The sequence below is a fragment of the Epinephelus moara genome, chromosome 9, assembly GCF_006386435.1.
Source record: "Epinephelus moara isolate mb chromosome 9, YSFRI_EMoa_1.0, whole genome shotgun sequence".
NCBI lineage: Eukaryota > Metazoa > Chordata > Actinopteri > Perciformes > Serranidae > Epinephelus > Epinephelus moara.
In genome coordinates this window covers 7,188,409-7,215,927 of record NC_065514.1, presented here as the reverse complement: position 1 = coordinate 7,215,927, position 27,519 = coordinate 7,188,409, and the positions used below count along the sequence as shown (strand labels likewise).

At 41.8% G+C, this 27,519-nt stretch overlaps 1 protein-coding gene and 1 long non-coding RNA gene across 4 annotated transcripts in view; one reads left to right on the top strand and one right to left on the bottom strand.

Moving 5' to 3' along the window:
* Window positions 1-27,519, top strand: part of LOC126395214 (uncharacterized) — a 903,426-nt gene that overhangs the window by 69,877 nt on the left and 806,030 nt on the right. The window lies entirely within an intron of this gene.
* cntfr (ciliary neurotrophic factor receptor) overlaps window positions 1-27,519 on the bottom strand; it is a 354,906-nt gene that overhangs the window by 203,145 nt on the left and 124,242 nt on the right. For 2 of the 3 annotated variants that reach the window (XM_050052470.1, XM_050052469.1), the window contains one exon: window positions 15,545-15,626. In XM_050052470.1, the coding sequence (XP_049908427.1) occupies window positions 15,545-15,626 (82 nt within the window). Of the gene's footprint in view, window positions 1-15,544; window positions 15,930-27,519 lie in introns of those variants that run through there. The other variant, XM_050052468.1, reaches the window with a different exon arrangement.

Sequence of the window (27,519 nt, the reverse complement as noted above, 5' to 3'; positions counted from 1 at the left end):
TGTGTGTACACTCAAATTTATCGTTCCATCTCCAAAATACCGAATGCTGTTTGACCCTAAAGCTGCTGCAGCACTCTACACACTATTTATTTGTCATTAAACACTGACTGGCTTTGACCTGCTGTAAGCCTCATTAGAACACACACCCATTAATGACTCACATTAGACACACACACACACACACACAGAGCAGCACACTCATATTATATTATTTGGCTCTTTTAATGAATTGCACCAGCCAGTTTCAGAGTATGTACACCGGTTGATGCAGTACAATGCCACTCAAGAGCAGTTCCACCTGAGCGTCCTCCTCGTCCTATGTCCACTTTCATCTTGAGAGTGTGTTTGAAGGAGAGACGCACTGCCTGAGAGAAGGACAGATAAAAAGACTGAAACAGAAAAGAAGAAACCTCTGCAACTTCCACTTTCAGATAGAATTTCAAAGATTGTTTTTGTCTCTTAAACGTTGTTAATGAAAGTGGTTGGTAGAGAGGTGGGGAGGTAGGACGACGGGGACGTTACGAAGACAGACACTAGTGTGGAGAGATAAAGCAGAGCAGGGGGAAACTTGTTGTCAATTCGTGTTCTCGTGCACATCGCCCATATCTTTTCAATTTTGGAGGGCTGTATCACAAGGACGTGGATGAAATGAGAGTGGGGTGGTTTGCGAGGGATCTGGATTCTGCATACTCTTGGCCTTTGAGACATGAATGCGTAATGTAACAGTGGGAATTCTGTTTTGCTCGTTGCAACACAGGAAAGTCAGAGGTCAGGGTCAGTCATACACCGATCTGGCAACCCATCGACTGTTGTAGTGAGAGCTGGTGCATACAAATGCAGATATATACATTTAAAATAAGCTCAGAAAAAGTTAAACTGTCATCAGATGATAACCATCTCTTTTGCTCATCACAGAAACTGTTTAACTGCATGCAAGCAAAGCCTGCTCAAACATAATTCGTCCATAGTACTCCAACTACAGAGACCAACATTTTGTCCTGTTGCCTACAGACTCTGCTTTTATGTTCAGATTTGTGTTTCCAAAAGCTGGTCATTCACATCTAATGCTTCGGTTGCCTTGCCCAAGGACCTTGATATAAAACCTAGCTTTTAAGTCTTATATTTTAGTGCTGAGGCAACTTGCCAATGACTCTCTCAAAGAAAATATCAATTCACAATCATTTTAAAGACATCGGGTCAATACAGGCCCGGTTTTTCCCACAAAAGAAAAAAAAGTCTTTGACTTGGATACATTTATCTTCAAGGACGGTTACTCTCTCATTGAGGATTGGAACATGACCCTAAAGCTTCATTTGGTGCCACTGGCTTTGTGCTTGCTTTTACTTTACTTTACTTTAGTAATGTCACCATGAAGTTCTACATTCCCTTCATAACTAACTGGCTGTAATGCATTCTCCGAAGATCTTGATAAAAAGAATCGTCCATATTGAAAGTGTCACTAGTAAACAAACCCTTGAAATATTCCTTTCATCTCTTCAGCTCTCCAACTATATCTGTTAATACACCGGGGTCAGGAAGAAGACGATAGAACTTAACGGGTATCACCTATTGTGTATTATAAAGACCTACAGATCGAAATGTGTTATCGTTAAACAGCTGTCTCTCTGGAACAAGCGGAAATTTTAATGTGGATGTACAGTGTTTTTAACAGCTTCAGACTTTTGGGAAGGAGCCATCAGCGAGAGACAGAAGCTTGATCAAAGCTTTACTGGGAAGTCTTTCTAATAAGCTAATGAATTAAAGGAGCTGGACAGGCCATACACACACATGTACACACTCACATGCAAACACTCAGGCTCAGACAGTGAGATTCTGAGATTCCATATCTTAGCATAAAGGACCACGATTGGTTGGAAATGGTCCATTACCAGACAGATGTTATCAGACAGTCGGGAACCCTGCGTCTATACTGGACCAATTATACTGTTGGCCATTGACTGTTAAACAATACTAGATTCAATGGACATTTTCACTTTTGTCTCACACTTAGATTCATGATATGTGACACACATTTAGGAGAGAAAACACAGGCTGATTGACAAAGTGCATGATCATGTGTCTGTGGGTGCAGTTGGGGCATCCTCATTAAAGATGTTTCCAGTAGCTGGTCCCGTCTTGGATCCAGTTTCAGGTTGATAAAATATCCATATTTGCTTAATGTAGCTCCAAATTAGCATTAATTCCATGAGTGGCTTGAAGACGATGGAGATAATAACCGCTGCTGATAAGCAGCATAAAATTTCACACAAATTGCCTTTTCACATCTTAATGGAGGCCCTGGTGCCAGCACACATGCCGATCCATTAGGGGGGTAAGAACATATCGATACCCTGGAGTATCACAATATTGTGTTTTGAGATACTTCATCGATTCTGAAAATTTGACTCCTCCACTCAAACGTAACACCATTTTGCCGGCATAAACATAAAAAACATGGATCTATAAAGAGAACTGGATACAGCATTGGAGGCAAGGCCCTGTTCCTTTCTATGAAAGTTGCTCACTGGCGCATGAAGCCGTCAAAGGTCGACTTCCGGGGTAGATAATTATGTAGATCTTCCGCATAGTTGGGCCAGTAGACTAAGTGCACTACAGAGTAATGCTGGCCCAAACGGCTAACTTCAAGTAGAGCCTTACAGTAACTTGAATGGGGATAAATTGATGTAATCATGCGACTCTTTCGGGATTTCGAAATGTTAGACTAAAAGGATATGATTCCAATCGTGAAACAAGTCATTTTGCGGGAGTTGTGACACTCAAAAAATGTGCACCCTCTGATTTTCACATTTTTTTTTGTTTGTTTGTTTGTTTTTTCAATTTAAGTCTATGGGAAAAAGTCTTTTTGGGCAAAATTGGCTTCTCAGTCTGGCACACGTCCTGTGCAGAGTCAAAAATGGCATACTGCTAGCTCCTAACACCGTAAAACTTTTAACTTTTAAAAGTTAAAAGCCCAGTCCAAATTAAATGCCCACTTCCTTTTACTAGCCCAGTGCGGCTACACATTTTGACAAATAAAGGCCTGTTTCAATTAGAAGCCTGGTCTGGTTGCCATGCAGTTCATTTAGAAGATATTTGGATGTATAAAACTAGGTTGTTTGCTACCTACTTGAGCTAATGTTAGTTAGCTGCTTAGACTGTGTATTAATATTTAAATTTTTATCCACATGGAGATGCTACACATCGTTAGCTCGGTTGATTTCATTTTACTGAAACCATGAGCACCAGAGATGAGCCTAAGTCATTCAGATTTACCGTCGAAAAAAGAAGAGGTGACTCCCTTCCTCTGAAGCCAGAATATGTGTCCATTCCTCGATTACCTGGTGAGTTATTTATATTCCTTTACTCTGAAAGGGTCCAACAATCAAAAGAATCAAAAGGTTTTCATCAATTTTAATCCAAGTTATGAATATTTTTTTAGGATAACGTGGTGTTGTGTTGATATGCCAGGTGCTGTAAAACAAGCGTCATGACATAACTGATATGTTTTTCCAAGCCTTGTTTTTATACCAGTGATATTCATGCCAGTTAAAATAAACAATTTGATTTGATATATTTGTTGAGCTTGCTTGCATTATTGCAATATATATTTGTTATCCCTGTATTGTGATAGGTATCATATTGCCAGGTTCTTGCCAATACTCAGGTCTATGATCCATGCACACACAAACTACGCAGACTATGTTGCAGACAGCTTCTCTTTTCTCCACCCCTCTGTTCTTGTTTCTCTTTCAACTAAAAACTTTTTGATATTCTCTCTTCTTTTTTCTTCTCGTTATAAAGCTCCACTGCTCTCTCTATTATCTATTATTGCAACATCTCCCTCCTCCGCTCCTCCTTCTCTACATGACACTTACAGTGTATTGCATTAGCACTCAAATAGACATAAACTATCATCCTTGTGTCCCTGTTCTAAATACCTCTTTCACATGGCCAACAACTCTTCAGTTAAACATCCAACACTGTAATCTAAGCAGCCACTCAAACGGCAACAACATAACCTCCATATCAGTGTCAATCAACCACTCTATCAGCTGCTGTGTCTGTGGAATCAGATGGGCACTCAGTTGGCCAACTCTTCAATCTTCCCACACGTAGGTCCTCCAGAAGGGATGTGATAGTTTTATATTGTGCGAACCAACAAGAATTTGTTCATCTAGTCAGCTGGTAAATCAATATGGGGGTATCAAGGATAAAATGAAATGTTTTGGGTTGCATTGGTTTTCAATAATGGTATTAATTTATCACCTTGTTAAAACACAGCATATTTAATTACAATTATCTGTACCCTGGTCAAAAGTAGGGATGAATCGATCCAATACTTATATCAGGTGTAGGGCCAATGCTGACTCAAATGGCTGGATCAGGTATTGGCAACAATGAGGTTGATCTATTAAATCCAATTCAATGTTTACGTCTGAATACACGTGCACCTCCTACATCATGTGTCAGAATCATGTCAGTAGACTGCATAGCTGAAGAAGCAGTTTGAGGTGTTTCACACAGTTTTACATCTACTTGCAATATCTGCAAAGCCAACACATTCTCACTCCAAAGTCATCATATATCGACGTTTAGTCATGGACCTTCCACGTCCAGATATGACATGCAAGGTACCCTGGTACCCCGTTGGTTCTTGACGTTCTAGGACGTTGTGCCAAGTTCTGTCTGTTACATGCATTGTATTTTTTCAAGGTACACTTTGGTTTTCACAGGAAATTTACTCTTAAAAAATAAACGCACTACGTCGGGACAACACCGTGAATTTACTTTTTTTTTTCTTCAACAACAAACAAACGTGGTTGGTTTTAGGATTAAAGAACAGGGTTTGGCTTTATTATCTCAAAGGACGCAAACACTCCACCAGATGAAAGTCATTTTTTGTTGGACCCATCTTCCACCAATCCCACTTGCCTCACTCGGACTTTCGCCACTTTAACTTTCATTCTTGTCCCTCCGAATTTTAGCCTGACGCCGCCGCGTGCTGTTAAACTAAAAGATGGCTTTTGTCATCAGAGTCAAGTCACTGCCCAAGTGCCGCATTCCAGTGACTTTGGGGAAAGCCAATGTTTCGAAGGGTGGGTGAATGTAACACAACCAACTTTATCAAGCACCTCCAGAAGCACTGTTTGGGGTAAAGCAAAGTTTAAATCAAGCCTGACATTGCCTTTTACATAAATGGATGATCACATTCATTTGAGTCATTACAGTGAGACATACAGCTTATTCATTTAAAACTTGTAACAGATTGGTACTCACACCCAAACCTTTGTATCGGTAAGGATATCGGGACTGAAAAAGTTGGATCGGTGTATCTCTAAAGAAATGTGAACAGTAGGTGCCAAACAAACTCAGTAATAATTTTTTGGAAAATTTGAGGCACACTGTACTGAACAAATGATAAAAAAGTATACAAAATAAATATTTCACATTTGCATATAAACACAATTTCTGTTCTGTGATTAGTTTTATAAATGTGATTTTATTTTCTATATTTTTCCTTTCACTTTGAAGGTGTTATTATTTGGGGAGGTTTATGCTTCTCTTTTGTTTTTGCTTCTTTTTGTGGACAAAAAAAAAAAACATGCTCCTTTTTTTCTTGCACTTCAAAGCCATGACTGAATGGGATTAGTACTGCTTCACTTCACCTCCCTGCCAGTCATCCAGTCAGTCTGACTGTAATCCATCTGCCAATCCAGTCAGTCAATCAATCAATTGGTTGAGCTCCATCTTGAATTTAATACAAACAGCGAGCCAAACAGGGAACACTGATTACACTGAGTGCTACTCAGGATAATGAGCGCTATCAAAGTTCCCTGCCGGCACATACATGGCTTACACATACAAGACATACAAGACAGACACACTGCACACACACACACACACACACACACACACACATCAATCTTTGTGCTTATTTACTTATTTACAGCAGCTGTCTGTTTTCTCTGATGACAGATCAGAGAGTGGTTACATTTCATGAATAATTGATTACATTTAGTTGTCTAGATTTGTCTTTTGTTTCTCACAGCGCAGAGATACACAAATCACAAACAGCAGCTAATGTTGCGAGAGCTTTCATCATAAGGCCTTTAGGTTTGGACGGCATGTTGGGAATGTAGTCGGGTGGGGGGAAAGTTATAGTCCAACATCTCTCATTGGATTGCCATCAAAACCCAATAACTTTTTCTTACTTGCACTGACTTTACTTGCCTATACTTACGCCTTCTGAGCACGGTCTTGAAATATTTCTTTGCTTCTCTTTTTTTTTTCCATTTCTTCTCTGTTATTATGAAAATCACTTGCACAACAAACCTAAATGAAGAATCCTCCCCACTGAGTCAAAGCCGGCCACGTTGGAATTACAATACTTGCAAACTCTGCTTCGGTGTAAGGACATGAAAGCAACATAATTACAGTAGTCCCTGCAATTACAGTAGTTACTTTCCATGCCTGCATGATATCCCCCATTTATATTCAGACTATAAGCTACATGATAGATAAATACTCACATTGTTGACATGTAGACACCGGGTTGTGAAAAGATAATTACCTGAACAGATTCTATAATATCTTATTATATGTATATACTAAATACTTTTGGATTTCTGTAGCAATTACTGCCAATTGCATCCGACTATAGGTGCATCTTCACATGCACGTGAATTAGATCGGCTGTGAGTGTGGCCGGGTTAAAAAATCGCAAGTATTAATTCAATTTGAGAATTTAACATGATCTATTCACAAGGGTGTGAATAAATAGGGGCCGCAGCGGAGCAAAGTGTACGCCAAATCGTGCTGGAAAGTCACAGCAGCACGTGTCGAATGCTCGAGAAATAAATACAGCTTTGACAGCTGTAATACCATGGAATTAGTGCGAGAGTTAACCTCCTACTCTCCCGCTGTCTCTCATTCGCTCCCTTTTCCCTCCGCCGTTCTGTTTCCTGATCTCTGCCTCTCTTCCCCCATATCGCTCCCCTGTCCATAATAATTAGATGGAATCAGTGTGAGGTAAAGAAGCTCAGCAAAGCGCAGAGATGGATCGCACAAAAACATTTAGTGACGGCGGTGTAGCGTCAGCAGCAAATGATGTCATGGGCAATAAATCTGGCTGTTGACCGCTCGGGTGATGGATTGAGAGATGGGAGAGGAGGAGATGGAGACAGGAATGGAGTAAAGGGGGGAAAAAAATATTCAGAGAGAGGAAATGATATAAAGAAACTAGAGAGGGGAGGATGGTAGATATGAAGGGAAAGGGAGAGGGTGACAAGTGTGGATGTGGACATCGAAGTGGAGGCAGGGAGAAGTGAGACGGGCGGAGGGAGGGGAAACAGAGAGGCATAAAGGCATAGAGGGAGGGAGGGAGACAGAGAGAGATGGAGGGAATTATTATGAGTGGAGATGTTTGTCTCTCAATCAGGATATGGACTCCCATAAATAACATACTCTCTCAGTCAACAGCATGATGTCACCACATTCACACACTCTCTCTCAGACACACACTCACACTGGAAAGCCGAGACAGTGGTAGTGGTGGCGGCGGTCATAAAAAAACAAAATAGAAAATTCACTCAAAGAAAACAATCTCAATTGCAGCACATTTTCCTCATTCTGTGCCTAATTTCCCTTTGTTCTCCTCCTCAACCACTGAACGCTCTCGTACTTTGCTCATTGGCATTCATGTTGTGCTTGTTCTTAGTATTTACCGTGTAAGGCACCCTGTTAATGACACTGTATTGCTTTGGCTAGGACTTTCTGGTACATCTCAGGATACGAATGAGACAGAGAGAAACAGAGAGAGACGGATGAAGAAGGAATCGGGGGAAAACGGAGAGAGTATAAAAGATTCAAAGAGAGGCTAAAAGAGATTAAGACAAATAGTGTAAGAAAATAAAGCTTCTTTGGGCCATGTGATCAGTCTGCAGTGATTGTATCACCAGGGGCATGGAATAATCTGGAAGACACATCCAGAGTAATCTTTAATTTCTAAAGGAACTCTATTCTTTCACTGCCCAAGTAGCTGTTGGTTAGGCAGTCATTTAGTCATCAAACACCAAATAAAGCACTCACCTCATGGGTGTAGCTTGGTTACCTGGGCTTTTTGAGTGCTTTATTTGGCCATGAGTGCAAAAATACTTCAGACGTCTTCACAGGTCTTAAATGTTGGACCTGATTTGAAAGCATGGGAAACCTACGCAAAGTTATAAATAGCAGAAACACTTAACAAAAGGACTTAAGGACACTCAGAGCTGGTCTGAAATAGACCCAATTAGACTTACAAATGAGGTTGACCTGGACTCACACAAAACAAGGAGAACACCAACACTGGCAGCAACACAGGCTGCGTTTCCACCAGAAACTTTAAGTATAGTACCTTTAGAAATATACGTAACCCATGCAGACATGTACCTTCACCCTAGATCTGTTTTGAATTTCCACGACAGACACTTCTCTTAAATGTAGGCAGGGTTGTTACTCACTGCTCAGTCCAGCTCTCCGTGTATTTCCTCTTCACTAGTGATGCAGAATGTCTTCATTTCGTTTATTAACCACAGAACGGGGTTGTTCACAGAACTAAAATGAACAGGCTGGAGTGAGAGTGTCTCTTTATGGGATATTTTACAATAGCAGGTTTGTTCATGGAGGCCTTTGCAGAGCAAGGGCAGGGGTGTAGTGCTGCCGGAGCGCACAGGAACAATGCTCTGCCAGGTTTTTTTCTCCAAGTGAGGAAATAAAATATACATTTCACAAAATCTGGTTAAAATCTATGTATATTTTTTGAAGATCTGATGAAGGCAAAAGTCATTCAAGAGATACATTAAAATCAAATGGAATTGTCTAAGTTGTTATATTGACATTTAAAGTGTGATGACGATTGATTCATTTGTAAGCTCATGCATTGAGTAACATGCAGGAAGTTGCCAGTAGCCGCCAGCAGTAGTCTTTGAACGCCAATGTTCACAAGTAAAAATAAAGGGGTAGCAGAACATCCTAATAGTTTACTGACATATGAAACACTTGCCATGGTAAGAACAGTGGGACACAGGCTCTGCTCTCTTCTGGATTCCTTTGGTCTCAAATAGTTAGACTGAAAGATTCCAGTAGAGGGCTTTGCCTGTGCTAATAGAACTAGGGTTACAATACCGTAACCTTCGTAATTAACCTTCAAAACCAGCCCCGACTCACCACTGAGCAAAAGTGACGGGTCTCTATTGACCAAACAATGGACTGCAGTGTTTCCAACTCCACTTTTTAGTATTGGATCAGTGTGCCCAGTACTTCAACGGAGGGGTGACAAAATATGGGGACAGTATGGAACGGGTCTATTGGTACCATCCACAACGCACAATGGAACCGAACTCAATAAGACCGCTTGGTGGAAATGAGACAGTAATGACCCACATAGTAATGAGTAGCAGAGGTCACTTAGAGTAGTCATACATGGACCATGTGAACCCAACTAAAGTGAATATCATTTTGACAGGTCCAAAGTTGGGTCTTAGTTTTTAGGATCCAAGCGTGCTCCGTAGGTGTTCTAATGTGTTTGTCTATATGTGTTACCCTGCAATAAAGGCGTATGGACCACCTTTTGCCCAGTGCATGCTGGAATAGGAAAATAAATGGATGGAGGAACAGAGGGATGGACGGACGGAGGGATGATTACTGTATTTATAATTCAATATCCTAAGTACTGCTTAAACAAGCTACGAACATGTTTTTTGTCAACTTAGTGCAGTGCAACTTAAACACTTTTGCAAAACAGCTACCATGATGTTGCCTTGACAGTTCAATGTAAAATAACATGCCTACCCTGATTACTCGATGCCTGCCAACTACCAAATACTGCTGCTGCTCACCTCGTCACCATGGGACTACACTGCCTATGGGCCTGCATTAAAAACAAGTTGTATTTTTCATGAACTTTTGTTCTGCTGGCGGTGCAATCTGCTTGCTATCTAATACTGATGAATAAAAATGATGCTGGTGATCCTTGAAGGGAGGTTTTTCGCCTTCTCCTCCTTGACCACAAGGCAGTTCAGAGGTCAGGGTCAGCAGAGGAACACAGCGTCTGGTAGTGGTTGACATTCAGCACTTTGCTTCAGAGCAGCAGGGAGATGCCTCATTCACGGTTAACAGAGATGCTAAAATCTGCAATATTCCTGGAAATTCTTGTTGACAGTTTGCTTGGTTAGCACTGTATTCTGAGGATAATGCTTTACTGTTTCATATGGATAACAGGGATTATGTGTGTATATATAAGTAATACACCATAAAAAATGTCTGAATAGCTGACTATTATCAGCGCTGCCCCCCCTCTGACTCCACGTCTCCCACGCTCTCACTCTTTAGTCTCTTCATCTGTCATCTGTTCCGTATTCTCTCATGTCTTTTTCGTGTCTTTTCCACCCACCCAACATCTTCCCCGTCTCCCTTCGCACCACCTCGCCGTCTATTTTTCAGCGGCAATCGCAAATCACATCCATATTCAAGGAAGCTTATTTGGCATGACCTCTGAGTCTCACTCCCTTCCTCTCCGCGGGTTCATAGCTTTCAATTATTTTTCTTTTCCCTCTGTCGTTAAAAGTGATGTTTCATTAAGGGACTGTCGTTTCCGTTGCTAGGGCTTCCGTCTCAGGGTTTTTTTTTCATTCGAGTCAACATGAATCACATTAGAAAAGCTGAATGGTAATGGCACATTTGATGAACTTTGCTTAGTTTCACAAAAACAGTTTCTCTACTTGGGGGGGAAAGTCTTGTAGCTGAAGAAACGGTGCAACACTGGTCTAAATAGTCTTTTAAAGTCACATTAGCAGAGTAAATATTTGGCTAATCGCATGTCCCAAAAGTAGCATTATTGCGATTTCTATGAATAATTGCTGATTCATTCTTGTAGCAGATTTTTAAAATGTATTTATATAAGTAAAACAAACTTTGTTCCGGTGTGAGAATCCAATTTGAAGACGCTGCAATAAAATGCAAGCTAATATTTAGTCTCACTGCACCCAATTACGTTGATTATTGCTGACTTTACAATCACTGTTTAAATCTTTAAATTAATATTTGATTGAAAGCATGGAATGTGTCCAACATTTACTTAACGAACAGCTTTTTTAATTATAATCAGCTCCCAGAAGGGTTTTCTTAATAAATGTTTTCAATCTAATGCTAAATCTCTACCTCTTGTTTGAGCTCTTGCCATGCTCGCTCCTTTCTCCCTGCCCCGTCTCACTCCACCCTGTCCGTCTTTCTCTCCTGTCCCTGCGTCTGTCTCCCGCTTGTCTGGCTCTCTTTGTCTTTGCATCTCCGTTTCCCTCAAGACAACATTGACTTCTGTAAACGTGGATCTTGTATCTATTTGTTTCACTCGGTCTGTGGATGTTTTCTGCTGGTGTTTCTCATTGTCTCCGTTCAGCGATGCACCGCTGTCATTAATTATGAAGTCTCAAAAGGATTTCCTATACACTCCATGTCTCTCACACACACACACACACATACACACACAGAAGTACAAACAAAGGCAGTGTGTGCCTTCCTCTGCATGTGCGTTTTGTACAAAGTGAGTCAGACCTAACAAGAGAGTTCATCCCCCTTCTATCTGTCTGTACTGGCTATGTGTGTGCACGTGCATTACTCTGAGTGTGTGTGTGATACACACTCTCTGCCAAGTGGGACCTACCCCAGGGAATCCTGTCAATCAAACTGGCTAGCAATTTGTCAGAGAAACAAGGCACTTTCCAAGACAGGCAGATGGATATAGTATGTACTTCTCTGTGTGAGTTTAAGAGTGTGTATATGTGTGTGCTTAAGATTTTGGGTGCAACAGTACATACTGGTAATACTATTGCTGTTATGCACATGTGGAATGATATCTTATATAGGCTTTTGAGTTGTGTGTATGCATGTGGCAGTTTATTTTATGCAGCACGAGGGAAAAAAAAAAAGGCACACACGCACACAATTCTTCCCAAAGACAGAGCTGACAGCTCTCTTTCTTCGATTCATGTTATTCATTCCTGACTCTATCCATATCTGTTATTCCCTCAAGTGTTGCCCTTTCCCCTCATTCTCTCTTTATTTTGCTTGCTCTTTCTACCTTACGTCCTTCCTGCACTGCACAAATAATAAAAATAGATACAGATGGATCAGTAAAATGCAGCTCCGTCTTATACTGACACAAATCTTGACAACATATATGGTGAAGTTATTTTTTTTTTCTTTAAAGATATAAGCTGTATCAAAATAACACAAGGGGTATCAAATCCTGTTGCAGCAAACAGCTGCTCCTGAACTGAAGTACATTTGTGCATTATTAAATATTGGATAAGTATGAAATTTTATTAATGCTGTGGTTAAAACATGGGTAAGTTTAGACAAAAAAAAACACTTGATTATAGGTAGAAAAGGTCATGGTTTGGTTTTAAATATCCTTTTTTGGCGGCACAACAAAAGGTACACATGCAGCAAAAAATAAAAATAATTAAACAACCACACAGAGCATCATCTGGGTAAAAAACAGCCACTTTTATGGCACTATCCCGGCAGCAAATGCAGTGATGTGTCACGAAAAAAACAACTTAGTCTGTGGCACTATCCCCGGTGGAAATGCAGCAATGTCTTGATCAAAAACAATCGCTTTTTGTGGCACTATCTTGGCAAGAAATGCAGTGATGTTTCAGTTAAAAACAACCAATTTCTATAGTACTATCCCCTTAGGAAACACAGCAATGTCTTGGGAAAAAAGATCGCTTTTTGTGGCACTATCTCTGGTGTAAATGCAGTGATGTCTCGTAAAAAAACAACAACCAACTTGTGTGGCACTATTCCCACTGTAAAAGCAGCAATGTCCTGGAAAAAAAACTACTGCTTTTCATGGCACTATCCTGGCAGATAATGCAGTGATGTCTTGGTAAAAAACAACCAACTTCTATGACACTATCTCTTTAGGAAACGCAACAATGTCTCAGTAAAACCAACAACCAACTTCTGTGGGACTATCACCGGTGGAAACGCAGTAATGTCTCGGAAAATAACTACTTATCGTGGCACTATCCCAGCTGGAAATGCAGTGATGTCTCAGTAAAAAATGACCAACTTCTGTGGAACAAATCCCGCTGGAAAAGCAGCAATGTCTCAGAAAAAAACAATTGCTTTACAAGGAACTATCCTGACAGATAACCCAGTGATTACTAAGTAAAAAAAAGAACTTCTGTGGCACTATCCCTACTGGAAAAGCAGCAATGTCTAGGTAAAAAACAATTTCTTTGTGGCACTATCCTGGCAGGAACAATGGCTTGGTAAAAATCAATCACTTTTCATGGCATTATCTTGGCAGGAAACGCAGCGATGTCTCAGTAAAAAACAACTAACTTCCGTGGCACTATCTCCGCTGGAAAAGCAGTGATGTCTCGGTAAAAAAACAATCAACTTCGGGGCGTCGGTGGCTTAGTGGTAGAGCAGGCGCCCCATGTACAAGGCTGTCGCCGCAGCAGTCCGGGTTCGACTCCAGCCTGTGGCCCTTTGCTGCATGTCACTCCCTCTCTCTCTCCCCCCCTCACACTCATCTGTCCTATCGATTAAAGGCTTAAAAATGCCCGAAAAAAACAACAAAAAAAACAATCAACTTCTACGGCACTATCTCCTTAGGAAATGGTTTATTGGTTCGGTAAAAAACAACTGCTTTTCCTGGCACTATCTTGGCATGAAATGCAGTGATGTCTTGAAAAAACGACCAACTTCTGTGGAACTATTCCTGGAAGAAATGCAGCACTGTCTTGGTAAAACAAACAACCACTTTTTGTGGTACTATCCCAGCAGGTAACGCAGCAATTTCTCAGTAAAAAAAAACACCTGCTTTTGATGGCACTATCCCGACAGGAAACGCAGTGATGTCTCAGGAAAAACAGCCGACTTCTCTGGCACTATGCCTGCTGAAAATGCAGCAATGTCTTGGTAAAAAACAGTCAACTTCTCTGGCACTATCCCAGCAGGAAATGCAGTGATGTCTTGAACAAAAACAACCACTTTTTGAGGCACTATCTCTGTAATGCAGTAAGCACTTGCTAAAAAACACCCATGTTGGGTGGCCAAAAAGCTGCCTGAAAACAATGATGACACACTTTGTTGGTCTGGAACAGTGGTGTGCAGCTTGGCAGGTGTTTGCCTAGATGTTACGCCATCCATGGTCTCCTCCATCTTCCAATGACAATGTCAGCTCATATACTACGTGACTTTGTTGACATATATGAAAGTACAAATGTAACATATCTGTGGTTTGCAGAAACAGACAATGCCAACATTTCTTCAGGCGACCGGGCTGTTTCAATAAAAAGTTTCACCTTCCAGTGTTTTATCCTGCACTTTTTTCCATCAAGCATCAATTGTTATTCCTTCTGACTCTCATTCTGTCTGTTTCCGTTTGCCTTCTATCCTTTCTCCATCTTCTGAATTTCCTCCAGTCTTCATCCACTTCTCGTTTTCTTTTGTTTTTCTTTCCATCACCCTCATTCTCTTACCTTCTCTGCCGCTTTCACCTAATCCCCAAAGACAACATTCCTATTTCCTAAGACATTTCTCCTCAGTTCTCCCTCTGTCTCTCTGTGCTCTGTGTGTATGACCCTCGTGACACAGTGATGTGCGTCACTGTGGACTTATTGACTTCCTTAGACTCTTTCTTGGAGTCAGCTGACTTAAACAGACCGAGCTCATTGGCTAATAAGCCACGGCCGCTCTTCACTAAAAGTCGAGTGACAAATTGACTCCCCCTGTTCAACACACACATACACACACACGGTCTAATTTATGGTTATGCTTCTTGTGTGAACTCTCTCAGTCGCTGCATTATGTTGGTCTTTTCAGATTCTCTTTTCTGCCTCAAAACCTCAGCACACAAATCATTTGGAACACGCTCATGATCATCAGTTGACCTGACTGGCTTCTTTGTTGAACCCGTATTTGTTACGGAGGTAGCCATGGTAATGCAGGCCAAAATATTAGCGTCTTCTGGCAAGGTATGACGATTTGATTTGGTAAGGTATTGTTTCTCTGGTTCTGAGGAAAAGTGATTTCCACCTTTGCAGCTTTCCAACGGGCACATTTCCACCTTTGACCTCGCAGTAATAACCAGGTACTGGAGCTCAGACTGGTCAAATGACACACGGCAAAATTACAGCTAACACCCAGACACACACAGTACATCTTACCCTAACTCCACAAGAGGTCAACTAAATTAAAATAACAACAAAAGCAAAATAAAAACAAGCTTTTTTACAAAATCTCAAGCAGCATAAAATCAACTTTATGCAGACTTGTCTTCATCAGAAACCATTTGAGACAATTTGAGCACAGAAGAGGTGAAATCATTTAAGCAGAGTAGGACAGAGTTGAGAGAGGTTTAGAAAAGTACAGGAAAGTTGAGAGGAAGAGAAAAGCACAGCGTCCAGACGAGACGTAAGACGAAGCAGCGCAGGCCTCAGCGGAGAAGAGGTAAAGTCTAATGAGGAAGAGGATGATAAAATTGCATACTCACCAAGCTGACTGCGTCTCTGAGCGTAGGCTACCACCACCGCGGCCAGAACTACACAGCACAACGATGTCACAAGGTTTGCCATCTGTGGACACACACACAGCAAAGTCATCAGCGTGAGCGTGTGCGAGAGACAGAGAGCCGGCCAGTGAGTGCGTCCGCCTGTCGTCCTGATTGACTGACAGACCCATAGACGCCTACAACACCATGTAAGAGATGGAGAGATAGCTGCTTCCTGTCTTCTCTCAGGATCTGCTTTCACTATTATGGTGCCTTCAGTGGCCTTTCCTCTATCCTCTCCTTCCTACTCGTCAAACTCCCTTACTCCTTCACTTCTTTACTCACTGTTGTTATCCTTTTCACTGTATAACCTTTGTCTCTCCCTCCTTCTCTCTGTTTATGTGTGCGTCTCTCTCTCTCCCTCTCCCTCTCTTTATTTCTGTTCATCAGCCTAATGGGTCCATCCTCTCTGGGATGGGCTAGGGCCAGCAGCTCTTAAAGGTATAGCACACAATAAACAAACACACACAGCTTTCATGTAAAACAACAACATTTCACAGGCATCCCGTCACCTCATCCCTGCCTCACATAAAACCTTTATTACCTTTAGTTCAACATTTAAGTATTTGTTGTCCATAAAAAGGGAGGTAAGTTGGAGGTGAAAGGCACTCTCATCTTTTGTTTTCTCATACTTTCATGCTTTTGTCTCTTCATGTTTGGTCCGTCGCTCTTTCTTTCTTTATTTTATTGCTTTTTAAACATGCATTCCTTTTTGGACTTTCAGAGAAATAGTTTAACAGTTCGGCAAACATATTAATTTGCTTTATTTTGGAGAGTGAGATGAGAACAGAAAACGTCAGTGCTCTGTCCAAACGCCAGACACGTGTGTTAAAGGAAAAGTTCCACTTTTTGGGAAACATTTATTTCGCTCTCTTGCCAAGATAAAAATGCCACTCTTGTGCCTGCATGGTAAATATGAAGCTCCCATCAGCCAGCTGGCTAACTTAGCTTAGCATAAAGACTGGAAAAAAGACATGTATAGTTGCAGCCACTGGAGTGTAAATGTCACACCCTTACAAACCTCGCCCACCACCACAAGACAAACTCACCAACACAAAGGTTATTTGAACCCTGCTGAAACACGACTTGTAGTGAACAAATATAAGGGCCAAAAGTAACAATTATTTCCATTACCTATCCATTTTCCATTACCTTAACCCTTACCTTAACTGCCTCTCTTTTAACCCAATACTTCACAGCTAGAAAAACTCTACCTTAGCATGTTCTTCAGGGCTATGCTTCTGGACTAAGGGGCGAAGGGGGCTGAGCACCGTTTGATGTATGTATATGGGAAAGACGTGGCTGATTGCCGGGTCACATATCTGCTCCACCTGCAGCTATACCTACTTGCTGGAAATGGGGGAAACAGCCTTGCTCTAGTCAAAGCTAACAAAATCCACCTAACAGCACCCCTAATTAACCTGGTCTCATTTTGAAGTGAAGTCGAAGTCTAAGGCCCCCCTTGCCCACTACCCCTTGGCCCTCAAAATGAAGCAACGAGGGATAGGGGTTGAAATCTTTCCCTAGGAATTGGGACACCACTCACTACTTCACCGGGCCGGTTATGTTCACACATACGTAACTAATTTAAACAGGAAGCTGTGAGCCATCTACATTTCCAACCGGCATCTACAATGGAGTCTCATTCAACCTAACGATTGCGTTTGCGGCATTCATCATGCTTCGTTTGATGAACGACAGACCACAGGCAACTTCTGCTAGCTAGCTAACCTGCTAACATTACAAGGCAGCATAGTTATACTAGCTGGCGTGTTATCGTAATGTGAAAAGTCTGACAATTTTCCAGAACAGGACAGATGACAGAAGCCAGACAGTGCGAGCTAGGTATCAACTTTTTTCCCCGCCTCTTGCTCGGTGGTAGCCATGGCGATGTCTACCCCTCGCTGGCAAGTCAGCATGTGAAATCCCTCGCTCTGAAGGGCTAGTTTCATACCCACTACCCCTCATTATGCCCCCTACCCCTACACGCATAAAGGAATTGGGACACCCCTACCCCTTGCGGGAACATGCAAATGTAGGGATAGGGCCAAGGGGTAGGGCTAATGGGGGTATTGGGACGGGCCCTAAATCTGGCGCTTGTGCAGTGACTTGCAGCATCACAGATGAAAAAGCCGTCCTTTAATGTCGGCATGATACGCGGCTGGTTGCCATTATATTTCAACGGCGCTCAGCGGCGTCAGGGAGAAACGCAATGAGACAAAACCAAAAGTTAAGGGGGCTAAAGTCCGAGTATGTCGGGGGGAAGGGGTGGTGGATGGGTCCAACAACTACTGACTTTCACCTGGGACAACAGGATTATACAGCCAAACCCTGTTCTATTTCCTACACCCCACCAACCACATGCGTTTGTTGAAAGAAAAAATAACGTCAGTTTGAGCTGCTGTACTTACGTAGTTCATTTATTTTGAAAGAGACTGTTTGTAAATGGTAAATTTCCTGTGAAAACAAAGTGTATTTTGAAAGAAGACAATGCATGTAACAGGCAGAACTTGACACGGCGTCCCAGCACGTGAACAACCAACACACCCAGGGTACCTTTCACGTTGTATCTGGACGTGGAAAGTCCATGACCAAGCGTCAATATATGTGACAAGGTCGGAGTGAGAATGTGTCTACTTAATACATTATGGTATTTGTTCGATCCGTACAAAAACCAAAGTGCAATAATGCCAAATTGGTTTTTGGGCCGGTTATGTGCAAGACAATTTCATGGTCTGAACCAGATGTCAGTTGCAACAAGCACTAAGCTTCAAATTTATTGCACAGACATTAGAGTGGTATTAATCCTCACATTTAACTCTTAGCAGCCTGAGCACATTTCCAAAAACATCAAATGTTCCCTTAAATCTGTGAATGAACAGGTTAGGGGTTGCTATGTGTTTAAATGTTTTAATCCACCTAAACATTTGTGTAGGTTCTCAGGCTATAGGACAGGCTGCCGATACAGTTAGTGAGCACAGGTTTCGGTTTTAGTCTCCGAGGCGACCTTGCGGTGACAACAGGCACAAGCTGTCCTTATTAGCCAGCCCTATTGAGAAGCTGCCTTTATTGCTTCCACGCTTCCACTAGGAGGTGAGAGGTCAGACACACGGTTCAGCTACAACATAAGTACACCATTGGAGCTCAAAGTGATTCACTATCGTGTTCAAGGACATTTGAGCAGGGCTGATGACTGCCAACAAGGGGGCTTGAACCCGGTTCCTCCCATTAAAACGTGGCCTCTCTCTCCCTCCGTCTCCTCTCTCCTCTGTCTGTAAGAGAGCCAACTTTCTCTCCTCGCTGAACAAAGGTTGTCTGAGGGTCTGCTTGCTGCTGAGACTTGCGGTGAGTAAGGTGTGTGTGTCTGCATGCGGAGAACAGAGTGAGCGCTCTAAATAGAGGCAGAGAAAGGAAAAGTGAATTTCCTTGTTCTTTTTGATGCAAGACTCCAGCTGTTACAAACCACTGTCATCTCCAATTACCTCTCGGTCTTTGTTTAGCCTCGCCATTTTTTCCCTCTCTTACTCCTTCTACTCTTGATACTCGTTCACCTCTCCTTCTCCCACTTCACTCTCAGTCTTCTTCGACCTCTTAAGTACAGCAAGTATGTATCCTTCAGTTTCCTACCCTCCTATTATACCCTTCATTCCTTCTGTCTCTCTTTGTTAAGGTCGCACATGAACACCACTACACCATGTTTAAGCAACTCTGGAGGAAGGAAACATATCTGCAAGTGCTGCTGAGTGACGTTCAAGAACATGAAAAAACTTTTACCGCACCACTAACATGTCAGAAGGCAATAAAACAGTCAGACATGAAGCATACCAGGAAATGTTTTCATAAATGTCATATCTAATAACGCTTAATACAAAAAACAAAAACTGTTACAGTTAACAGCTTGTTACTTTTTCTGAAACTGCAGAGCTAATTGTGCCAATGTTACGTCTCAGTTATTCATATATTAAATAATGCTGGGGTTTTCAAATAACAAAGTGTGAGGGGGGTTTTCTTTGCGTGTCAACACAACACAAAGTAATTAGGAGGTCATTTTCATTAGAAATCATTAAGACGGTGACATTAAACGCATTTCTAATTATGAAAAATCAAAACAAATGCTGTTTTCAATCACACATACACAAAACAAAGAGTCCATAAGGTTGCCACTGCTGCCCATGTTGCAAAGTGTACATGTCTGACTGCTCTACTTCCCTCTACCATGGGAAATGGTCATGGTCCCACAACCACTTCACTGCAGTGTCTCTCCACATTCAGACACTACTATTAAAGGGGAATGGGGGTATACATAAACAGGTAAACTGGGAAATACCATCACCATGGATACCGGTACAGTTTATGAATTCCTCAACCAACTGTGACGTTACAGTATGTTCTGTTCTGCAAATGAACAACATCCCTATTACAATGCATGTGGATGAGTATGTCTTATATATTGATGTGTAAGCTAATTGGTTTTCATTCTAACTTGACGATATATTTTGTAAATTCGCCAGACTATCACAGGGCTGACACATAGAGACAGACAACCATTCACACTCACATTCACACCTACGGACAATTTAGAGTCACCAATTAACCTGCATGTCTTTCGACTGTGGGAGGAAGCTGGAGCACCCAGAGAAAACCCACGCTGACACGGACAAAACATGCAAACTCCAGACAGAAGGGCTCCCCCAAAACAGTCAACACTTATCTTTCTCCAGTCATACGTCCCATACTCTAGTCTAATGGGATACATTGCATTGTTTCGAGATGGGAGACGAGAGGCTGCCAGTGTTTACCACGGACTGAATATTTGCCCATATCCACATGAAGACGGAACCAATTTCGTTTTTTAAGTTTTCCATAAACACAGAATCATCTCAAGATATGTGTACGTAAACATGAAGCCACTGAAAACGCTGTAGTATATATGCAAGGCCTGTAAATGGCGCTGCAACGCTGCCACAAAGTACAACAAAAACAGAGAATAAGAAATGGAGCATGCGAATAAAACTCGTGCGATGTAAACAAACACGAAGAAGAAGATCGCGGAAAATACAAATGCCAGAAGAGCCCACTTTCTATGGACTGACGACGAGGTAGAGCTGCTACTTAGGGTCACACTTGATAACAAAACTACAAAATTATTAGTGTTATCGTTTCAGAAAAGAGGCGTATGGTGTTGTAAATACGGAAACGCGAAGGTGGCGTCTTCAGATTTTTTCACTCTCGGACCCGGTTTGAAAAGTTGGCGTATTTGGGCTCCTAAAACGCTGGTCCAGTGTTTACGAAAGGTGTATACGATTAAAAAAACCTTTGCGGATACACCTAATCTCGTCTCCGTGTGGACACGGCCTAAATCCCACTTCCAGGAAGTATTTGAGGGGGGTGAGCAATTTCTCCAAAAGAGGAGGATTCAACGGTGAACAATTAAAGAGGCAAAAGAAATTGCAATACAGTAATCCTAACATCCGAAACTGCCCCAGTCGAATGATGCCTGCGTTTGACCCATTTTGTACCCAGATCTAGGGAAAAAAATGGTTTTGCTCACAGCCAATCATCTCAAGCTTTCTTTCATTTAATGCGACAAGTGACAAGTGACAATCATCAAAAGTATGGCCATACTACACGCCTGTGGCATCGAATACGAGTAGCACGATAACACATCTTATCAAGCATTGAGAAAACTTAAGGGTGGATAGCTGCCCCATGTTCCCAGGGCAAAAAAAATGAGTAAGATATCAAATGAAGTTCTCTGTTCCTATTAATATCACTTTAAGGGTACTGATACTGGAATTTTTAAACCATACCCAGCCCTAACCAGTCCCAGGAAAAATAATTCCTTTAAAAGCAAACAATCTCTGCGGTGGAAAAAACAAAACATCATACTGAATAATTTTAGTCTCCTGTTTATGTCAACATCCTTCTCCCTCTTTTAATAGGCCTGAGTGTTTGTATTGGAAACTCTTCCCAGGGAAACAGCCTCTTTTAGTGTTTTCAAGACATTAAAATAAGAGCGTGTGTTTGCACCTGTGACTTCCAACGCTTGCAATTGTGACGGAAAGTTTGCATGCATGCATGCATATGATTGAGAGATAGATTGTGTGTGCGAGCGCCTGTGTGTCTATTCGTATGTGTGAGTGATTGGCAGCTCATATGTATTTCATCTGAGCAGATATTGAGGAGAGTGACAGGGGGTGAAATTAAAATTGCATCCCTTGTCAGAGCATCACAATCCCCATCTCTGCTCTTCAAGTGCTGGTTTCCAAATCCAAATGATGTGTGTGTGCATGCATTTGGAATTCTCCGGGTGCGAACACTCGAGCATATGTGTGTGTGTGAGTGTGTGTGTGCGGTTGAAACTGTGGGGGTATTTAGCCCGTCTATCAGCAAACAATACAGTTTTGAAATCTGACAGCTTTAGATCGCTCATATAATGACAGCCCACGGGCGGTTAGCGCTGCAATCACACAAACTCAATACAAACCCTCCTCCCTTTATCCATCCATCCCTCCCCTGACCCTCCCACTCTTCTTCTACTTCTACTTCTTCTTCTTCTCCTTCTTCTCCTTCTTCTTCTTCTCCTTCTTCTTCTTCCATATTTATTTATTCATTTCTTATTGGAGGGGAAAGGGCTGAATAGGCGTGATTCTTCTGGCTGCTTAATTAAAATATATAATTCATCGCTGCGTCAAATGATTTTGCCTCTGCCTCTTTGTGGAGTCCGATTTGGGAACATTTGCATTTAAATTGGAAAGCCAGAAGGGAAATACACTTGGCGGGCTATTGTGTGTGTGTGTGTGTGTGTGTGTGTGTGTGTGTATGTGTGAGGGAGAGAGAGAGAAAATAGAAGGCATCCTTCTCTTAAAGAAATGCACATATGTACTCTCTTTTTTCTCTTTCTCTCTTTGGTCTTCTTACTCTCACAATGGGAAATGTCAAAAATCATACAGGAACACTGGCACTCTGTTACCAAAAAGTTTTCCATTACAGGATGTTCTCTGGGAAGAATTTCTTGTAATTGAAAACTCTTTGGTTTGTCCCTTGAAATAACAAATGTTGTGTCCACTAGCAGACTTCTCCTTCATCATTAGTTCAAGATCCACACAGTTTAATATAGTCAGCATCATACTTGCATTTAGCCATGTCGTCAAGCTAGTTTGTTGTCTCTGTCAAGTAGTTGTCTGTTTGTCAGAGTGGGCCCATGACACACTTTGGGACCATGCCCCACCAGTTGGGAACCAATGATCTAGATATTGGCCAAAGGAGTTGTATGTGAGAATGTAAATGTCCGAATCAGTTGAACCGAACCTTAAAACAACACCGACTTTACCCTGCAAGCTCCTTGAGTACGAAATCCATGTAATGTCCGATTGAGCTCATGTCTGAATAGAGTAGTCACTGTCCGGAGAATTCACAGTGTTGGTGTTATGACTATGTTTCTATCTTTTGATGCCATCAAAAAAGTCTATCTGGAAAGATGACTAGATGAGGGAACTTGAGGGCCAATTCTAAAATTGTCAGACAAATTCAAGGAACGGCAAGAGGCTCTAGTGCCATTCCTTGCCTAAACCAAATGGAGTATTTCCAGAAGGTGGGAACACTTCTGACACGGACAATCTCCTGTTGTGTGCTACATGTGTGAAAGGAACACTGGACAATGCTGGGACCTGATGCTCTGGACAATGTCCAGAGTCCTTATGAATAAACAGCCTTCGTCTCTTTCTCTCAAAAACAAAATGGCCAAATTCCCCCTGACAGCAAGCTGCCAAAAAGACAATAGTTCATTACACATGTCTCTGCAGGGTAAATAAAGAGAAGCATCCCTCTAAGTAATAAATGAGCTCCCTGATTTATAACAAGAGCCGAGTTTACAGCCCTCGGGAACATCAACCATAGCTATCAACTGTACAGGAGAAGCTAACAACAGATGACTTGAATTGTTGTTCACTAGTTCAGTGCCCATTCCAGACGTGCCTGTTGGGCACTGGCCAGATGCTTGGCCTCTGGTATTGCTGCCTGCAGCTTTCTCGAGAACCACTCAGCCTCAATGAAGTCAAAGCCTGGCTCTTCATGGAAAGAGAATTCATTTCCAAAGTTATGTCACTGATCTTTGAATGTTTGAGTTGTAACATTTATGGTCTCTCTTTCTTCAACGGTTCTCGAATGTTCTGTAGCAAGTAGGGGTGAGTGATTAAGCTGTACCCAGCATGCTGTTCAGTGGGGTAACAGTTAATAGGGGTCCCCTCTAACACTAGTGTGTGCTTCTAGCAGTAGTAATGCACTACTAATAAATAAGTCCTGTATATCCAAAGAGCTCGCACTCGACACTGCACTTCCTTGGGTCCTCAGCAATACGCCTGCCAAGTGTGAAGTCGATCAGATCAGCAGTTGTTGAGAAAATCAAAGGACAGACAGATAGTCCTTTCATTTTTAGTTTGATAATGCCATCAGCGGGAAACTGTGTGTGAACAATTTCGAAAGTGAGATATCCTTCATGTAAGAAAAATGACACCTGCTCTAACAAAATGTTTACAGCATAAAATCAACACCCATTATTTAAATTTTAAAGGTTGTAGGAGACTATCTTACCCGGTCACGCCTTTCGATTGTGTAGTGGATTGAGATTTATGGCTCGCGCAGGCAATTAAAGTGTATATGATGCTGAGACAGTGGTGCATTATCCTGCTGGGACGTAATTGGAGGTCGCCTGTTTTTATGACACTGAAACCAGTGTGTCTGGCACCATAGAGCACGTTAAAAGTCTGTAAAATCACACCTTTCTCTGCCTGCTTGCTTTATGTACTGACTCACAGCCGCACAACTCACCATCTGGAGCAATGGACTGTGCATATAAACAGGAATGAGCGCCTAATATAGCAGCCAGGGAGAGTAGAAAACAAGCAGACACATAACACTTATCTGAAACATAGAGCCTCCGAAAGAGGTGGTCCCTTTAAATCCAAAAGTTGTTTAAAAGATAGAGAGATAGAAGTCATGGCAATGTCTCAAATACTGGAGAATGATGAGGAAAACTTGCAGAGGACAAGGAGAAAGGGTGAACAACTCCAGATACTTTCAGGGAGATTTTTCTAATTTCATCATCATGAAAAGTAAAACCTTGAAACTCTCAGGTAAGGCATCCTGTCCAGGGGGTACACTTGTACATCAAAAGGATCCTCACTACTGAAATAAGACCCCCTGTTCTGTGCACAACTCGACAAACTGATGAACTGACTTACTTTTGACACGTTTGTCCTACCTTGGGGCAATGATTTTCCAAGGCAATATAGACAAGCAATTTTGTCAGCACTTTCAGTTCACAGTGATACCGCCACCAAATAAAGAAAAAGCCCTATTATCTACTTCTCAAAATTTCATTTAAAAAAGGTCACTTTGTCGTCTGTGGCAAGACATGGAAGTTTTAGCACCGTCACCTGCATGAGATTAGATGAATTATCTAACAGCAGAAGAAGCAAAGCAGAAACCAAAATGAGAAATAGTGCAGTCTTGGCACACAAAGATTCATAATGTTTATCGTAACGGTGTAAAGCAAAAAAACAGCAAAGATAACATCGGTCTCACTTTTTCTTTTCTAATAACATAAGGCAGATGTGTGGATTGGAGTCATGTGACTTTGATTCGAGTCGGACTCTGGTCACAAATATGATGACTTTAGACAAATTCTTGACTTGTAACTGGACTTGTACTTTAACACCAATGACTTGTGACTTTATTTGGACTTGAGCCTTTTGACATGAAAATACTTGATACCTTCCTCCAAGTCCAAACATTAAAAGGTATGCTATTCTAAACGTGTGCCACTAATCAGTTCATTTCCTGAATCGAATGAAGCTCAGGGTAAGCTCAATCAGGAAGACTTTCTTTATGCTATATCCATTCACAATTCTCTCTCTATCGCACTCCCACCAATTCCACCAATCAGCTGACAGTCAAACTTTGCCACGATCTCCTTCAGCCATTCATGTTGCTGCTGCCAAACTTTAAATCTGTTCTCCTCTCTGCTCCTGTCAGCTGTCATTTTAGGCGGAATCATTGTGCCCTCCTCCACCCCATTCACCTCCAGTCACCTTATCCAGAGCCCAGGACAAGATCCAGATCCTCAGCTCCCTATTCATTTTATCACCACCACAAGCTTCTAGACTCCACAGGGTGGGGTTCTCTAATCTACTTCGTCTTTACTACCCTATTGAAATAGATGACATCACAATGGGGTCTAATCACCAATGACTTTACATTTCTTATACTTGTGTGCACATGTAAATAAATATCCTTTTCTCTCAGAACGAGTCTCTCCCGATTTAACGTTAATGCTATTCATTCTCAGCAAGTGGAGACTTTATCCCATTATCCACTTTTATCCACGGTGCTATATGCTTTATGAAAATACAATGTTAGTACAACTTTCTTTACGATTTATGTTCGGCCACACATGTTTTAATAAATAAATATACATTCAAAAAGCATAAGAAAGCATTAGGCTACTCTGCTAGAAAAATGCATAATGTTTGGTAAGGAGCTTTTATGTCTTCTTTAGGACCCCAAACTCAAAGTTTAGGACACAGGAATTGTCAGTCTTGACTTGGGACTTGAGCCCAAAAATGTGAGACTATTATTTGTGACTTGCAAAACAGTGACCTGGTATCAGCTTTGACAAAAAGTGTCCGCAAGAAATAGAAACAAAATCTCTCCACTAATAAACGCAGGAGAGGTATAACACGAACTCACTCTGAACTTATAGGAATCCGGCGCTTGGGCAGTAACTTGCGGCACCAGACACTGACAAAAAAGCTGTCTTTTAATGTCGGCATGATGCACAGGTGGTCGTCATTATACTTTAACGGTGGCCAGCAGCATCAGGGGGAGACTCAGCAGAACAAGAACGATAGGTAAGGCAGCGAAAGTCTGAGTAGGGTGGGTGGGTAGGAGTTGTGGTTCATGGGTCCAACAAACGCCAACCTTCACCTGGGAGAGCGCTGTTCACGTCCCATAAGATTATAAAGCCACACCCTGTTCTTTTTTCCAAACCCAACCACGTTCGTCAATTTGCGGTGTTGTACCGACATAGCGCGTTTATTTTGAAAGAGACTGTATGTAAAACAGAAGTGTATTTTGAAAGAAGATAATGCATGTAACAGGCAGAACTTGACACAACCAATGCACCCAGGGTACCTTCACATCATATCTGGATGTGGAAAGTCCATGACCAAACGTCAATATGTGACGAGGTCGCAGAGAGACTGTGTTGCAGAGGGAAGCACAACTTAAATATAAATTAAAAAGCTAAACATTGTAAACAAATGTCCCAGCAGTCAGTGAGATGTGTGCATGAGTTTCTTTATTCCTATTCAAATGATGAAAAATGAACGTCTTGTTTTAAGATTTAATGTAAAAGCCATGAATTAATTCTATAGGCTAACGCTCAAGGAGAAAATCAACATTTACCTAAGCCTCAGCAGTGACTGTAAACCAGCTGACAGGTGTTTATCCACATAGGGTTTGAGCATTAATTAGCTCAAATGTTAATGACTGTGCCTGTGACCCAGACGACCACAATAACAGGGAAAAATGGGTTTATGGCACCTCATCCATCAATAACTGTCCTGCAGATGATCCTTTTTGACCAAACACACACGTTCCCGCGCATACACAAACACATAATCACACATAACTGTTGCCACTGAAGCCTTTAATGTCACGCTCCCTATCCAATAATACAACTTCTTCATTCCCATAATGCTTTTCTTTGCTTGGCAACACTAATTCTCTCATCAATCATGCAGAATTGCTGCAGATTACCCACAAGCCCTGAGGTGGGTGGTGGTGACGGGGGTGGGGGGTGGGGGGGTCAAGTCTGATAGTGTGGCTGCTGGCATTTTGGGTACAGACACACACAT